General features: G+C 38.8%; 1 protein-coding gene across 1 annotated transcript; it reads right to left on the bottom strand.

The window, feature by feature from the left end:
* Positions 1 to 577: 577 nt before the first annotated feature.
* Positions 578 to 16,872, bottom strand: LOC101825119 (zinc finger protein 239-like). Its single transcript, XM_040742280.1, has 5 exons — positions 16,860 to 16,872; positions 15,258 to 15,415; positions 3,639 to 3,765; positions 3,380 to 3,440; positions 578 to 2,080 (listed from the first exon to the last, which is right to left on the bottom strand). The coding sequence occupies exons 1-5, from the start codon at positions 16,870 to 16,872 to the stop codon at positions 1,327 to 1,329; spliced, it is 1,113 nt and encodes a 370-aa protein (XP_040598214.1). The 3' UTR covers positions 578 to 1,326.
* Between the last annotated feature and the right edge of the window lie 1,751 nt (positions 16,873 to 18,623).

Genomic DNA, 18,623 nt, shown 5'->3' with positions numbered 1-18,623 from the left:
TGCTACCTTTCTTTTCACAAAGAGATCCTCCCTTGTTTAGTTTCTTTCATTACCATGACCAATGATAATTTGCAACCAACCACTTTGGCTAGAGTAGTCTGTGAGACTGGACCATCTCAGCCAGTAGCCTTGAACCTGGTCTGGATGTATAAACTGTTCACCATATTGTTTGCATGAACAGCATTTTTCCCATGTGTTAATTCTTGCCTATATCCTAATATCAAGCTGATATATAAAGGTTTTTAAAATATTTATAGGGCTCAAGACAGTGCCAAGCAATTAAGATAAGTTCATACCCAGAATCCAGGAGAGATTTTTGACAATTTCCTATAATTCCTGATAGAAATCCAGGATGACTACAGGGTTCATCCTTCTTGAAGACCATCAAGCATGTACATATATCCAAAAACACACTGATATAACCAAATAAAAATCAAACTGAATCATTAAACAAACATTTTCACTCAAGGCTATTTTTATTGAGTAAGCATTCATTTTTATAATCCAGAGGTTGAGGCATCGAAAGGCTTACCTACAGAATTTTTCTATTTTGTGAATTGTTTCATATAACAGAAAATAAGCATGTGAGCTCTAAAGTCATAGAATCAATACTTCTCAGTTGCTGGTATCACTTGGAAAAGTTGAGAAAAGCCACCCTGTAGAGGAAATCATGGTGGGTTTTGAGACTTTAAATCCTGACACCATATCAGTTCCCATTCTCTGTTCCATGCTTTGGGTTGAGGATGTCATCTTTGAGCTTCCTGATTTAGCTGTCATGTCTATCACTTGATGCCTGTTTCACTCTGGAACCATGAGTCAAACTAAGCTCTTTTAAAAGTTGCCTTAGACACTGTGTTTTATTGTGGGAAGAGAAAAAACACCAGTACACATCCATAATGTTTTACTCTGAATGATTTACTTCATGTAATTGAAGAGAAGTATAATAACTAAAAGGTTTGCCTTACATGGGGCCTTTATCCATAAGGTTGTAGTTGCAAACAAAATACAGAGGGACATTACAATGCTTGAATAGATTATTGAAAGTGTCAGGATTTTCTTCACAACAACCTTGCGTAATTAAACATAAAAGTTTGTTGACTAAAGATCATACAAAATCCTTTATATTCATATATTCCTCTACAGTCTCACTTCTTTCATGTCCTCAATGACTACTATGACATAAGGCTTTAACAAACTTACTACACACTATAGGTTTTACTCTTGGATGAATGCTTTCATGGATTCAAAGGCCAGGTTGATATGCAAAGTCTTTATAACAGTGATAAAAATCATAGATTTATTCTCCAATATGAATTTTGCATGCCTTTAAAGATAACTATGGCATGTAAAGGCTTTACCACAATGATTACATTCATAGGGTTTCTCTCCTGGATAAGTTGTTTTATGAACTTGGAGAAGAGTCATTTGGGAAAAGGCTTTCTTACATCGATTGCATTCATAGCATTGTACTTCAGTATGAGTTATTTTATGCCTTTGAAGATTAGCATGACGTGCAAAAGCTTTCCCACATTGATTACAAACATGAGGCTTCACTCCAGAATGAGTTGTTTTATGAACCTGAAGATGACTGTATTGTGAAAAGGCTTTGCCACAGTGTGTACATTCATAGGGTTTCTCTCCAGTATGGGCTCTCTTATGTATTTGGAGATTACTTTGACATGCAAAGGCTTTACTGCATTGATCACAATCATAAGGCTTCTCCCCAGTATGAATTCTTTTATGTATTTGAACATGACTGTAACGTGCAAAGGCTTTCCCACACTGACTACATTCATAGGGTTTCTCTCCAGTATGAGTTCTTTTATGTAGTTGGAGACTACTGTGGTGTGAAAAAGGTTTTCCACAGTGATTACATTCATAGGGTTTCTCGCCAATATGGATTCTTTTATGTATTTTAAGACTACTATTGTGCGAAAAGGCTTTCCCACATTGATTACATTTGTAGGGTTTTTCTCCAGTATGAGTTCTTCTATGTATTTGGAGACTACTGTGATTTGCAAAGGCTTTACCACATTGATTACATTCATAGGCTTTTTCTCCAGTATGACTTCCTTCATGCCTGTGAAGATAATTGGCACATGTAAATGCTATAAGAAATCCATTTGCCTGATGAATGCTTTTATCTGTATGACTTAGTTTTACAGTTTGTTCTAATGGCAAATAAGAGTCAGATATTAAGGTTTTACCATGTTGTTTCCATTCATAGGTTCCTCATCATTATTGGCTCTTTGGTGTGTTTGAGAATACCTGTGATTGTTAGAGCCTTTAGTCCATGGATCACTTTGATAGCATCCACTTTATGGGCTGGAGAGATGGCTCAGCCGTTAAATGCTAGGCTCACAACCAAAAATATAGGCATCCATTTTCATGAGATGTTTTAATATAACTGAAGAGAACTAGAAGAACTCAGGGGTTTATCACACAGATTACGTTCATAACATTTTCCTATACTGTGAGTCACTACATTTGCAAAGTGAATCAGGAAAAACAGAAGAATTTATACATTGTTTTGTACTTAAAGGGCTTCTCTGTGGAGTGACTTTGTTGATGTATTTCCAATGTGGTTTGAAAAATAATTCTAAACTTACATCAGAATCAGAAAGTATTCAAAGGGAGACAAATAAATATCTTCCAATCATTTTGGTTAAGAGGAGGTACATTACATCTGGTCATTTATGTACACATGACCAGTTTTCAGAGTGACATATGATAATACCATCAAAGAAAGAATAACAAATTAAAGGTTTCCATGTTGCATTCACACATTACATTCTTTTGTTCCTCATAGAGATATGGTGCAGGTATTGAGGTTTCTCCACAATAAAGTTCTTAATTATCATAAACTGACCCTATCACTAAACTTTTATTACTCACCACAAGTCCATTAGTAACACTAGCTTGTTACTACTGGAGTATTTGCTTATTAGATGATTTTGGACAATGCTTATCCACTAATTAACAGGTATTCCTTTTGCTATACCTGAGTGGTATGAAACGAAAAAGATTGACAATTCCACTGGCTAGCTCTCATGAAGCCATGATTAAAATGGTGATATCTGTTAAGACATTGTTTCATCGTCATCTTTATTTGAGGAATACCTTGCAAACACAGATCAGCTACCTGACATTGAAGTATATGATGTTGTGAGAATTTACTAATCATCAATACACTTAAAACTGTGTTTATTTACACTGTTAATTTTCCTTGAAGCTTCTATTTTCTGGAGTTCAAGGCGAGCCTGATCTACAAAGCAAGTTCCAGAACTGCAACAAGTGTTGTACAGAGAAATCCTGTTTCAAAAATCAAAACAAAAAATCTTCCGTGGGAAATTTGTATTACCTTGCACATGAAAATTACCTTCCATGCCTTCTAGATCTTTGGCAATGTACTTTAAAATTGTGATCTTCCCATTTGTAGCCTGAAATATAGTACAAGGAAATATGTATTATTGGAAATAATGCAAAATTAAAGCTACCATATCCAATGAACTTAAAAACTATGTCTGACTTGTTCACCACATTCTTCCCTTTATCAATCCAAATTATAGGAAAGCATCAAAAGTAAAGAAATAGTTGTCCCCTTATTCTATAAGTTAAAGGGAAATTCACAACCTTACCTATAGCAATGAGGTTTCTGTAGGTCTCCCGCATCACGTCTTTGTAGAGACTCTTCTGGGAAGGATCCAGCAAAGCCCACTCATCCTGAGTGAAGTTGACATGCACATCCTCACAGGTCACTGAACTCTAGATTACCCCATACATGTGTACAACAGAAAGAGTGATACTGATCAGAATGGAAATGTACATTAAAAGGAGATTGAAAAGGAGGTTTGTACGTGCCATTTCTTGGCCCTTTGAATAGGATTTATCCTCCCAAGAGAAATGACTATTAACAGACATAGAGAGATAAACAAACAAATCAACAGTATTAAATATGTGTCAGAGAAATTGTATGAACAATTACCAACTGCAAAAAAGGTGAGAAATCTGGGACTATTGTCTCATGGCTTTAATCCTAGCAGTCAGGAGTCAGACACAGGTGAATCTCATTCAGTTTGAGGCCAACCTGATCTATGAAATGAGGTCAGATTATCCAGAGATTCATATTTGGACCTCTCCACCTTCACCCCCCCCAAAAAAAACACTAACCAACCAAAGAAATCAAAAGGAGTATCTCACTGAAGTTCCTACAAAATGATAAACATTCATTCCAGTTCTGTATTCATCTCCCAGGAACCTGAAGTGTCACAGTTTACAGTGTAAGATTAGATCTTATTAAAAAGGACCACATATTTAACATGTTAGAGATACACAGAGAAAAATGTGAACATCTTTAATATAGATCATTAAAAAAAACAGGGCTGGAGAAATGACTTCAAAACATGATAAAAGTAAGGGAGAATGTCACACACATGCAACCTAATGACACATGACCTTCAGACATTATTCATGTCATAAATGTATGTCATCCAAGGAGGAAAAAAGATACATTATGCCAAAATTTAAAAGTCGAGATACACAGCACAACAGCACAAGCTTGGCATATACAAAAACCTTTACAGGTCCATCAGTCAATAGTATAAAAATAAAAAACCTCGGAATATTCACCCAAAATTGTAATATCAAAACCTGAAGGCAGAGTTAGGCAGATCTCTGAGCCTAAGGCCAGTCTGGTCCCAAGAACAATTTTCAGGACAGCCAGCACTAGGCCAAAACACCATTTCTTCGAAAACAAAATGACAAAATAAAGAAAATTTTTGAAAAGGTGACCAAATGGCTTTTCGAGAAAAAACACTTGCTTCCGTTGTTATTCAGGGATAGAGTTTCAAGTGGTGGTGAATCCATGACAGCATGAGAAGAAAGCTGGCTGAGCAACTTCACCAAGTAGACACAAAACCAGGAAACAGGTGAGTCGATACACAATCAAACCAACTTCCCAACAAGAAACGTCCTCTAGAAAGTGCCCTTCTACTGAAGATTCCATAAGCACCTCAAAGAGAGCAATCAGTTAGAGCTAAGTGTTCAGACATATTATCTATATAGGAGGGTTATACTTAATCCATCACATTCTGTTCCAGATTATTATAAGCCTATTCCATGATGAAAATGAATTTACTCCATCCATCTCCCCAGAGCCCTTTTTGTTAGCTTCTCTGAATCTGTGGATTGTAGTATGATTATCCTTTACTAAACAGCTAACATCCACTTATTAGTGAGTATATATCATGTTAGTCTTTCTGTATCAGAGTTGTCCATCTCAGGATGAGTTTTGTCTAGTTCTATCCATTGCCTGTATATTTCATGATATCATTTTTTAAAAGCTGAGTAATACTTCGTTGTGTAAATATACCCTATTTTAAATCAATTCTTCCAGCGAAGGAACCAAGGTTGTTTCCAGTTTCTAGCTATTGTGAATAAAACCTCTGTGAACATAGTTGATCAGGTTTCCTTGTGGTAGGGTGGAGCAGGTTTTAGGTATATGCCTGAGAGGTATAACTGTGTCTGGACCTAGATCAATGGTTATTTTTCTGAGGAATCCCATATTGATTTTTACAGTGGCTGTACAAGTTTGTATTCTCACCAGAAATAGAGTGTTTCCCTTGTTCAACCACCTGGGCAGCATGAGTTTCACTGGTGTTACTGATCTTATCCATTCTGATAGGTATAAGATGAAATTGCAAAGTAGTTTTGATTTTCACTTCCCTGATAGTTAAGGATGTTGAACATATCTTTAAGTGTTTCTCGGTCATTTGAAATTCCTCCATTGTGAATATTCTGTTTAGATTTGTACCCCATTTTTAATTTGATTGTTCAGTTTATTGATGTCTGGTGTCTTGAGTGTCACCATCCTGGGTGAGGCAATCAGGAAGCTGATATACATACTTGGTATGTACTTATTTATAAGTGGATATTGTAAGCAGTCAGGCACACTGACCCACCCCTTGGAGACTTGGCAGAGTACGTCTTCCCTGCCACTTGCCAGTACTCAGGCAGTTGTCAGGGTCCTGACAACATCGTCAACTATGTTGCTACAGCTACACCCTCTTAAAAAGTCAGAACCTGCCTTCTCTCTCTCTCTCTCTCTCTCTCTCTCTCTCTCTCTCTCTCTCTCTCTCTCTCTCTCTCTCTGTCTCCCTACTTACCTACCTCCCTCCTCATCCCTCCTTTCCTCAGGTCCTCTGCCTCTCTCTGCACTTCTCTCTTTCTTCTTCCTACAAGGCCCCTCTGTGCTCCCTTTCTCTCTCCCTTCTCTCCTTCCCCCCAGTAAAACTCTCCAAATGAGTACACTGTGATCATTCTGTGAACCCGAGTTTGCATTTATATTGGCTAAATAAAATTAATCTGGATCAGAAGACTGAGTCAGCAACTTATTGACAGGAAGTAATAGGGAAGGGCTGAGCATAACATGGATTCTTTTCCTTGAGAAAGATGAAGAATGCACTTTTAGAGGTGCCAGTAAGGACAGGGGCTTAGGTAGCTGCTACTTGACCTCTCTGAGATAGGTTTTAACCCCAGCCTTCAAATCTCAAGTCTTATTTACAGACAGAACAAGAGATATTCAGTTAAAGCTGCATTTGATAAAAGTATTGGGGGGAGAGGGAACCAGGAAAAAGAGAGAGAGACAAGGGGGAACAGGAAGGTTGAGTTGGGGTAAGAATAGAGAACAGGATGAGATATACCACAATAGTTGGAGTCATTATAGCTTTGAGGAGAGAGCTGACACCAGTGAGATTTCCAGAGATCTACAAGGAAAACACCAACTGGAAAACTAAGTAATAGCAGAGAGACTACATTAATAGCCCCTACCTAATGATAACATTGATGACTTCCTTATATGAAGTCATCATATAAGGAACCTTCATCCAGTGACTGATGGAAGCAGAGACAGATACTCACAGCTAAACACTGAACTGACCCCCTGGAACCCAGTGACAGAGATGGAGGAGTGATGAGCAAATTGGTCAAGACTGCGCTGGTGAAACCTACAAAGACAGCTGACTGGACAAGGGGGCGCTCTTGAACCCCAAACTGATGGCCAAGAGGCCAAAAAGGAGACTAATCCAAACTCCATAAATGTAGTGTCAGAGAGGAGGCCTCGGAAATCTCTGGGGCCTTGGGTAGTAGATTAGTGTTCACCATGGCATACAAATGAACTTTAGGAGGCCATTCCACATGGAGAGATGCTCTCTCAGCCTGGACACATGAGGAAGGGCCTAGGTCCAGCCCTGGATGAAATGACAGACTCTGGGGATCCCCCCAAGGAGGGCCTCACCCTCCCTGGGGAAAGATGTGGGGATTGGGCTGGGAATGGGGAGGTGGACGTGGGGCTGGGACGGAGAAGGGGGAGCTGGGATTGACATTGGAGCATGCATGTTTCTAATTTAAATTAAAAAAGGAAAAAAGTAAACAATGCTTTTACTTACAAAAGAAAGAAAGAAAGAAAGAAAACGGCCTCAAAATGGCAGAAAATATTCAAAAATTATACAAGAAAAATATCCCACTCTAAAGAAAGACATGCCAATGAAGTTACAAGAAGCTTACACAACACCACATAGAGAAGACCACAAAAAAAAATTCCCTTGCCACATAATAATCAAGACACCAAACACACAGAATAAAGAAAGAATATTAAGAGCAGCTAAGGAAAAAGGTCAAGTAACACATTAAGGCAAACCTATCAGAATTATACCTGAACTCTCCATGGAAAATCTGAAAGCCAGAAGGGACTGGATAGATATTCTACCAACACAAAGAGACCATGGATGCCAGCCCAGACTACTATACTAATCAAACCTTTCAGTCACTATAGATGGAGAAAATAATATATTCCATAAAAAACAGATTTAAACAATACATAATCACTAACACAGCCCTATAAAAAGTTCTGGAAGGAAAACTCCAACCCAAGGAACTTAACTACAACCAGAAAAATATAGGCGATAGATAATCCCACTTTACCAACAGCCAAAGAAAAAAGGGGTGGAAATCCACATACAATTCTACCATCAACAATCATTCCAAAACAAACAAGAATAAGCAATCAATGGTCACTAATATGCCTCAATATTAATAGTCTTAACTCGCCCATAAAAAGACAGAGGCTAACAGAATGGATTCGAAGAATCCATCCTTCTGCTGCATACAAGAAACACACCTCAGCTTTAAATACAGATGTTACCTCAGAGTTAAGGGTTGAGAAAAGATTTTCTAATCACATGAACCCAAGAAACAAGCAAGGGTAGCAATTCTAATATCTAACAAACTAGACTTTAAACTGAAATCAACAAAAAGAGATGAAGGAGGTCATTTCATGTTCATCACAGGAGAAATCCACCAAGATGAAGTCTCAATTCTGTACATCTATGCCCCAAACACAAAGGCACCCACATTTGTAAAAGAAACATTACTAAAACTCAAACCACACATAAAACCTGACACACTTATGGTGGGAGACTTCAACACCCTACTGTCACCATTAGTCAGGACTACCAGACAGAAACTTAACAAAGAAACAAAGGAACTAATAGAAGTTATGACACATTGGGTTTGACAGACATCTACAGAACATTCCATCCAAACACAAAAGAATATATCTTCTTCTCAGCACCACATGGAACCTTCTCAAAAACTGACCACATACTTGGCAACATATCAAACCTCAACAGGCACAAAAAAATTGGAATAACTCCATGTATCTTATCAGACCACCATGCTTTAAAGCCAGAATGCAACAACAACACAAACTGCAGAAACCATACAAACTCATGGAAATTGAATAATACTCAATTGCACCATTCCTGGGTCAAAGAATAAATAACAAAGAAATTAAAGACTTCCTAGAATTCAATGAGAATGAAGAACATACCCAAACTTATGGGACACTGTGAAAGCAGTGCTAAGAGGAAAGTTCATAGCACTAAGTGCCCACATGAAGAAACTGGAGAATAGTCACACTAGAGAATTAACAGCACAACTGAAAGCTCTAGAACAAAAGGAAGCAAACTCACCGCAGAGGAGCAGATGCCAAAAAAGAATTAAATTGAGGGCTGAAATCAATAAAGTAGAAACTAGGAAAGTGATACAAAGAATCAATGTAACAAAGAGTTGGTTCTTCAAGAAAATCAACAAGATAGACAAACCTTTATCAAACTTACCAAATGACAGAGTGTGAACATGCAAATTAACAAAATTAGAAATGAAAAGGGGGATATAACCACAGACATTAAGGAAATCCAGAGAATCATCAGGTCATACTTTGAAAACCTGTACTCCACAAAATTTGAAAATGTAAAGAAAATGGACAATTTTCTGGATAGATATCACTTAACAAAATTAAATCAAGAACAGACAAGCAATTTAAATAGGCAGATAACCACTAAGGAAATAGAAGCAGTCATCAAAAGTCTCCCAACCAAAAAAAGCCCAGGTCCGGACGGCCTCAGTGCAGAATTCTACAGAACTTCAAATTATAAAAGTTCTCCTCAAAGTATTTCACAAAATAGAAACAGAAGGGTATTTGCCAAACTCTTTTAACGAGGCTTCAATAACCCTGATACCCAGACCACACAAAGACACAACTAAGAAAGAGAACTTCAGACCAATATCTCTCATGAACATTGATGCAAAAACACTCAAAAAATACTGGCAAATCGGATCCAAAAAACACATCAGAAAAATCATCCATCATGATCAAATAGGCTTCATCCCAGGCATGCAGGGATGGTTCAACACACGAAAATCCATCAGTGTAGTCTACCATATAAACAAGCTGAGAAACAAAAATCATATGATCATCTCACTAGATGCTGAAAAAGCCTTTGACAAAATATAACACCTCTTCATAATGAAGGTCTTACAGAGGTCCAGGATAACAGGAACATCCCTGAACATATTAAAAGCTATATACAGCAAACTAACAGCCAACATCAAACAAAATCGGGTGAAACTCAAAGCAATTCCTCTAAAATCTCTCAATACATCTTCAATATTTTACTTGAAGTTCTACCTAGAGCAATCAGACAACAAAAGGAGATCAGGGGGATACAAATTTGAAAGTAAGAAGTCAAACTTTTACTATTTGCAGATTATATGACAGTTTACATAAATGACTCAAAAAAAACTCTACCAGGGTAATCCTACAGCTGATAAATACCTTCAGCAAAGTGGCAGGATACAAGATCAACTCAAGAAAATCAGTAGCCCTACAATGTACAGATGATAAAAGGGCTGCAAAAGAAATCAGAGAAACATCACCCTTTACAATTGCCACAAACAACATAAAATACCTTGGGGTAACACTAAACAAACAAGTAAAAGACCTATATCACAAGAACTTTGAGTCCTTAAAGAAAGAAATTAAAGAAGACACGAGAAAATGGAAAGATCTCCCATGCTCTTGGATAGATAGGAACAATGTAGTAAAAATGGCAATCTTGTCAAAAGCAAACTACAGTTTCAATGCAATCCCCATTAAAATCCCAGCATGATTCTTCACAGACCTTGAAAGAACAATTCTCAACTTTACATGGAAAAACAGAAGACCGAGAATAACCCTGTTCAACAAAGCAACGTCTGAAGGCATCACTATCTCTGACTTCAAATTCTATTATAGAGTTATAATCCTGAAAACAACTTGGTATTGGCATAAAAATGGACAAGTAGGCCAACTGAAACAAATTGAACACCTTGATATTAACCCATACAGGTATGTACACCTGATCTGACAAAAAAAGCTAAAGTTATACAATGCAAAAAAGAAAGCATCTTCAACAAATGGTGCTGGCATAACTGGATGCTGGCATGTAGAAGATTGCAGATAGATCCATGTCTATCACCATGCACAAAACTTAAATCCAAGTGGACCAATGACCTCAATATAAATCCAGCCTCACTGAACCTCTTGGAAGAGAAAGTGGGAGGTACCCTTGAACGAATTGGTATAGGAGACTGCTTTGTGAACATAACACATGTAGCACAGACACTGAGATCGACAATTAATACACGGGGCCTCTTGAAACTGAGAAGCTTCTGTAAGACAAAGGACACAGTCAACAAGACAAAAAGGCAGCCTACAGAATGGGAAAAGATATTCACTAACCCTACATCTGACAGAGAACTCAAGAAGCAAGTCTCCAAAACACCAAAGGATCCAATTAAAAAGTAGGCTACAGAACTACATAGAAAATTCTCAACAGGAGTCTAAAATGACTGAGAGACACTTAAGAAACTGCTTAACATCCCTAGTCATCAAGGAAGTGCAAATCAAAACACTGTGAGTTACCACCTTACTCCTGTCAGAATGGCTAAAATCAAAAACACCAATGACAGTTTATGCTGGAGAGGATGTGGAGAAAGGGGAACACTCCTCTACTTCTGGTGAGAGTGCCAACTTGTATCTCCACTTTGGAAATCAGTATGGAAATTCCTCAGGAAAATGGGACTCAGTCTACCACATGACCCAGCCATTCCACTCTTAGGCATATACCCAAAAGATGCACATTCATACAACAAGGATGTCTGCTCCACTATGTTCATCGCAGCATTATTCGTAATGGTCAGAACCTGGAAGCAATGTAGATGCCCCTCAACTGAAGAGTGGATAGATAAAATGTGGTGCATTTACACAATAGAGTACTACTCAGTGGAAAAAAAACAATGGAATCTTGAAATTTTCAGGCAAATGGATGGCACCAGAAGAAACCATCCTGAGTGAGGTAACTCAGTGACAAAAAGATAAACATGGTATGTACTCACTCGTATGGATTTTAGACATGGATCAGGGGAGTGCTAGCCTACAATCCCACTACCAGAGAGTCTGGGAAACAGGAAGGCCCCTAACAAAGATATGCATGGTACCCCAGAGAAGGGGGATGAGGCAAGATCTCCTGAGTAGATTGGGAGCATGGGGAGGAGAGAGGGGACCGGGAAAAAGAGAGAGAGAGAAGAGGAGGGGAGAGAAGGACATGGGGGAGCAGGAAGGTTGAGTCAAGGGAAGAATAGAGGAGAGAAAGAAAAGAAATATCATAATAGAGGGAGCCATTATAGCTTTGAAGAGAAATCTGGCACTACGGAAATGTTCGGGTATCTACAAGGATGACCCCAGCTAACAATCTAGCAACAGTGGAGACACTACCTTAAATGTTGTTCCCCTATAATGAGATTGGTGACTACCTTAAATGCCATCCTAGACCCTTCATCCAGTAGCTGATGAAAGCAGAAGCAGACACCCACAGCTAAACACTGAATGATTTTCACTATGTGCTTTGGGATTTCCCTTATGCCTTTTCTTTTTGAATGTTTTGTGCAGGTTTTGGAAGACATAAATATATACAATGGTCATCTCCTTAAACAAGACAATTCTTTGGAAAAGCTCTGTGCAACCATGGAACCATATAGCATGATGACTGCATACAAGACACTCCTAATTGCACCAAGAACAGGAAAGCTAGAGATTTACTAACTGGACACATCTGACCTCAAGGATAAAAACACACAATCTAGATCCAGAGCCTGTGGCCATTAAGGGCAAGAGTTCAGTTAATAAGTACAGAGAAATCAGAATTGTGTGGTATAATGGAAAAGAGTAAGATATCAGGGGCTTCTCTTTTGGGGAGCACATGAGGGGAAACAGCCCGTATATTAAGGCTAAGACACAAAGAATGCAATTAGGGAATAGCTCAGTGCTTATACTGCATCAAGCTTTTGGGGGAATGAAAATTGCTCTTAAATTTTAGTGGAGTGTCCGTTCCCTAAGAAACTTCATTTCCCAACATCAGACATTTGAATAAGGGCCTCCATTCCCTCATGTGCTTGAGGAAAATTCCTGCTTGATGAAAGCAGTCATTGTCCTTATCTCCAGCAGAAAGAATTTTTGGGCCTTCCACTGATGTAAGAGAGTGTCTGGTGGAGTTATTACATCTTTGAGGACATGAGCATTTAGATACTTGCTCAGTGATGAACTGGAGCTGCTCACAGGCAGAATCCTTTGTAGACTTAGCCAAGGAAGAAACGGCATCACAGTGGGAAGGTACCTATCGGAATTCCTTCATAAGCAGGATGTGGTAGAAAAGCAGTCTGCTTTCTTGAACTGAGGAAATAGCTCAATTGCCTATAGTCTCCATCCCTCACCCCTCATTACCCCCACCCCTCACCCCTCACCCCTCACCCAAAAAAGGCATCTATTGGACAGTGGGGACGAACAGAATGGTTGTGGCATTTGGCTAACAAATGGTTTACTGATGACTCATGGGACCTAAACCAATGGAAAGCAGCAGTCTACAGACAGGGGATGGGATGGCTGTTACTGGGGTAGGAACCACTAACCCAGGACAACCTGCTGAGGTATTAGCAACACTGAGAGCATGAGACAAACAGCTAAGGAAGGCAAAAGGAAATTTGGTATCTTGTTCGGTTCATGAAGTTTGCAATGGCATAGCCATCTCATCATCAAAATGGAAAACACTAACTGTCAGATAAATGACAAAGACAGAAATGTCAAAGCATAGCAAAGACAGCAGAATTAGCAGAAGCCACATTAAGGCACACACAGGAAAGACAGACAAGACATCTAAAAATACAATAAAATAGCAGACGCATTAGCATCATGTTCAATTAAGATCAGAATGTTAAAACTTCCTAAGGAACAAATTCAGAATAAATTATCAAGGATGATATATCACACAGTTGGTAAACTTGAAAGTTTACTCCTAGCAATAAAAAAGAGGCAAATTGTGACCCAAATTAAATCAGGAAAACCTGTGAGAGTAACTATTAAAAGGAAACCAGACTGGACAATTAAGAAATCTGAGAATGTCAGCATAATTAGTAAAGAAGAAATCCTAAGATTACATAAAACACTGAGACATGTAGGTACTCATGCTTTGTTCCAATGACATGATCAAGTGAATTTCAAGGCAAACTGGCAGACCCTTAGAGACTGCCACCTATATCCAATATTAAAACTTTATTCAGACATCAAATTCCAGCTGTAAATAATTTCATTAGAAACTACAAATAGATTTCATTGGACGCTTGAATACTCATAGGGGCCTGTATGCAGGGACCCTAGTAGATGTAAGCACAAGGCTTGGATTAGCTGGAGAAAGTCATAGATCAGACCAGTTGCCAATAAAATTCACACTCTGATGAAGGATGGCCAATTATGGCTGCCCAATAATTATTGATTCACATCAAGGAACACATTTTACAGGTCCTAAATTTCAGAGGTGGTTCCATACTATGGACACATAGTGAGTCTTCCATTTAGCATCTAACACAACTGCAGCTGACAATACAGAAGGAGGGAATGGGGTGCTTAAAAACAAGCTATTATAACTCAAAGATATCCTCTGAAAAAAAGCTACTGAAATCGCATGCTATTAGTTAAATATTAGACAAAGTTTGAATAGAGCTTCTCTCTTAGAAGAAGCTATTAAGACAGACTTGGAACAATCACCAGATATTTCTTGACCAGGCAGAATAATTCCCACAAATCTGTTTACAGGTACAGACATACTCGAGACTTAAAGGAAACAGAAGGCATGGCATCTGGAACAGGCAGTATAATCTGGACCACAGATGAGAAGGGAAATCTGAACCTTAGAAAATTAGATGACATGCAAGTATAATATAGCTACCCATTATATTGGGATTTGTACTTTCATAGGTGTCTGAGTTTTGATTTTTTATTGCTGTTAAGAGACAACATGACCACGTCAACTCTTATATAGACAATACTTAACCGAGGGGGCTCACTTACAGTTTCATGGTTCACACAATTATTCACACGGCAGGGAGCATGGCAGTGTGCCAGAAGAGGTAGTGCTGGAGCTGAGACTGCTATTTCTTGCGGGCAACAGGAAATCAGCTAACACACTGGGCTGTCTCCTGAGCACATGAACCCTCAAAGCCCACCCCACAGTGATGCACTTCTATAACAAGACCATACCCACTCCAACAAAGCCACACCTCCAAAGAGTACCACTGTCTATGAGATTATGGGGGCCATATACATTCAAACAACCTCAGTGATAGTAATAGTTCTAGGATTACTTTACTCAACACTGGTGCTTAACTGGACATTACACCTTCTACACAGAGAGGGAAATAGAACACGGTAAAGCAGGGCCCTAAGAAATTACACCCTATGTCTCAGAAACTTTAACAAGAAAAATAAAAGAGAACACAAGATGGAACAAAACCAAGTTATCAATCCGCTAGGCCCAGGAACCCAGAACATTGTTCTTGGGACTCTTGCTGTTGAATTCTGTAAGTTTAACATTACCCAATGAGTCAAGCTCAGGCTCTACAACAGCGCTATTGTTCGCTTCACCATCCCCAACACTACTGAGATGGTCAAAGTCAGTGACATCATCACCTTCATCAACAACCATATCTAAAGCAAAAGGAACAAAGAAACAACCACAATACCAACAGAAATAACAACTATAATCCAATAACAAAGAGTAAACTATGATATTGGTGATTTACCCTGCTACACCTTGGATAGATTCCTACCAGAATAGTAGAACCATGTACACTTCATCCTAAACCTCGCATACACCAGGAATGCAGGCAATGTTCAATATGCTCACTGTAAAGCTATTGGGAATACAGTTAGGAATAGCTATTGTGATGAATGAGAAAGACTAATGCCCATATTGCACCAAGTTTGACAGCCATAGTCACCAGTGATAAAGAATACACTAAAAACGCCAATTTTAAAGAAAGAAACCTATCTAAATGTTATTTAACACAGATTTGTAGAAATATCACAGCACCATCAGCCATCTACAACGTCTCTGGAGATAAATAACTCTTAAATCATCCTTTCAACTTCCAATGAAGAACAAAGGAAGAATAAGATTTGAGATGCCAAACGTGGAAACAGCAGCAAACACAAAATTCCTCTCAGCATTTTTGGCCTCATACATATGGTAAACCAACTGTGTGTCTGGCTATCAGTACAATAAACTTAGAACGATTATAAATAAAAATGTATACAATTATCTGAATTGGAACCAAAATAAGGAGCCATATTAATTGACTGAGGAGACCTCAACATCAACCACAGTGAACCCATGTGACCCCATGATTTGACGGAACTGAACCTTTAACCCAGACACTGATAGGAAAACATGATGGGATACAATACCACTAATATATGGATTCAAATGCCCAATTCACTTTGAACTATACCCGCAACAGAACAAGACAAACATGACTATAGTGCTTGTGGCCAAGTTTCTCATCCTACCCTATGGTAAGATGGACATATGGAGTAACCACCTGATAGGAAAGGCAGAAAATGATTCATTTCTACCTATTAATGACGGTCTGGAAATTGAAGAATTGGGCCCACAACTTTTACAGATTTCCACTGGTCTTGATGCTCTGCCACAACACTTCACATCTTATGACATTGACCCCACCACCTGAGGAGAACCCATGCAGACACACAAATACTTTGGGTCTGGGAGAGATTCTATAAGACTCAATATATCTTAGCACTGTTAGCCATATTTTGTACAGACATGGTCTATATACCACAATTTTTAATGGCGGCCTCATCCCCCATAATAGAATCTTTGGAATGGGTACCAACTGATGAAAACAGAACTAATGCACTGACAAATGTCACTTCTTGTCTATGGGATGAGCTCTCAATGCAGTCATGCAATTCACACTGAACTTGTGAGGGGAAATTTGTTCAAATTGCCTTGCAGTCCACAAATAACTCCAACTTCAACTGGACCACCATTACATAAGGTTTAATACACCACCAACAAAACAACAAACCTAAGGGGTGGAAGAGACGTGAACTAACTTAACTGACCTACCAGTCTCTTTCATGCACACTCTCAAAAGATTTACAACTTGACAACTATATTTACTGACACATTTTTTAAGGAAAATTAAGAACCCAAAGGAAATGGAATCCAATAATTATCAATTATACACTGGAATCCATCTTTAGAACCAAAAAAAAAGGAAGAAAGAAATCTGCTTGCCAAATACAAAGAACTTTCGTAGCTGTGATACTAGGCGTTTATTCCATAACAATGAAAGAACAGACTTCCACATGCATCTGGATATACATGGCAGGAATATCACACACTTCTTTCCTCCCCAAATATGGGACATTATTTTCCAGACTGTTGAAATTCTAGCTGGGACTTATACTGGCTAACAAACTGATTACATCAACCCAAGAGTAGATATGATGCAATTTGCAACCAGAGCATGCCTTAGATCCTATTATTCCATTGTGGCAAGATATCACATTTAAAAAAAGGCAGACAATAGTAACTTACCAAACTGGTACCCAGAAAATACACACATCCAGGACTTTCCTATTATTTCTGCATGATTCTTCTACCACCTCTGCTCAAGGAATGGGGCATTGGAGACTGTGTAGTCCATAAGCCTATACTCAAAATATCACATTCAGGAACTCTGCACAAAGGACCCCAATTTGATAAGAGATATGTCTTTACCATAGTGGGGAAATTCTGTGAAATCAAAGAAGGCAGCCTAACACCAGGCATTATTGATACAGGAGGATGGGATGAGAAAAACTAATTCTTCATAAGGCATCATCTGCCAATCTTCCTCCTTCCCCACCAATAGTTACTGGGGAGCCCATTGTGATGCCTGACCTTAGTTCACCTACAAGATACAATTATACCTAGGCCCAGAAGACCTCACATACCTTCAACCTCAAGCCATGGCTCCCAACTAAAGAACTCTGCTCTGAGCCTGATTTTAGGAGAACACTGGTCTTCTCCTACTCCTCAGGAAATAGGTTTGCTGCAAGAGAACCCCTACAATTTATGGTTGCTGGAGATATGTTTATTGGCTCCTTACTCAGAGCTGGCATAGCATCTGGTTTTTTTTTTTGAGGGGGCATCAATGCAGATACCATAGCCATCAGAAATCTTACTAAAGAACAAACATTGACTATTAACACTGTATTTGATGAACTACCTACTACTCATGAACTGACCACAGGCCTTCCTCTGGAACTAAATGTATTATTAGAGCATTCGTTGGCAGAGTCTAACAAGTATACAGTTGAAAATTTGAAGAGACTAGCTGTCGCCAACCAGATCTCTCAAAAATATCAGAGGCACAGGCAAATGGATGTGTCCAAGCAATGTATCAAGCAACACCAACCTTTCAATGAGCACACAGACCTATCTCAGTCCTTTTCTATGGGATTTGAAACAAAAACAGCAATTTATGAGTCTCTCCTGGACACAAGGCAAACTTCTTTGTGTGAACATGGATTCTGCAAAACACATTTACTCTTAAGTCTATACAAACAATGCAGTACCAGCTTATCACACAGACCCATTACCTAGCAAACACAGGGATGGATTTGTTGCACCCATTCATTATTTCCTATGGACTAGTTAGACTAATACAGAGGGTATGTGCTGCCCAGAGAAGCATACCATCTCACTTGGGGCCAACATCTTTGTGACCAACCACCCTCTACCCAATGAGCTCCAAATGTCAGAAATGGCACCTAGGCGTGTACAAACCAACTCACAGACCTTGGCAGTGGAGTCTTTACTGCATGCTCGATGGAAGCCTTCACC

Source organism: Mesocricetus auratus, unplaced genomic scaffold, assembly GCF_017639785.1.
Source record: "Mesocricetus auratus isolate SY011 unplaced genomic scaffold, BCM_Maur_2.0 Super-Scaffold_6731, whole genome shotgun sequence".
Lineage (NCBI taxonomy): Eukaryota > Metazoa > Chordata > Mammalia > Rodentia > Cricetidae > Mesocricetus > Mesocricetus auratus.
The sequence above is the reverse complement of the archived record's forward strand: the minus strand, read 5'-3'. Positions and strand labels throughout refer to the sequence as shown.

What these genes read in the sequence shown, in the direction of transcription:
- LOC101825119 (XM_040742280.1), bottom strand. An exon ending in CAGAAACCTCATTGCTATAG is followed by an intron (nt 3,441 to 3,638) that starts GTAAGGTTGTGA and finishes ACTATATTTCAG; the next exon opens with GCTACAAATGGGAAGATCAC. An exon ending in AGATCTAGAAGGCATGGAAG is followed by an intron (nt 2,081 to 3,379) that starts GTAATTTTCATG and finishes TTATCTTCACAG; the next exon opens with GCATGAAGGAAGTCATACTG.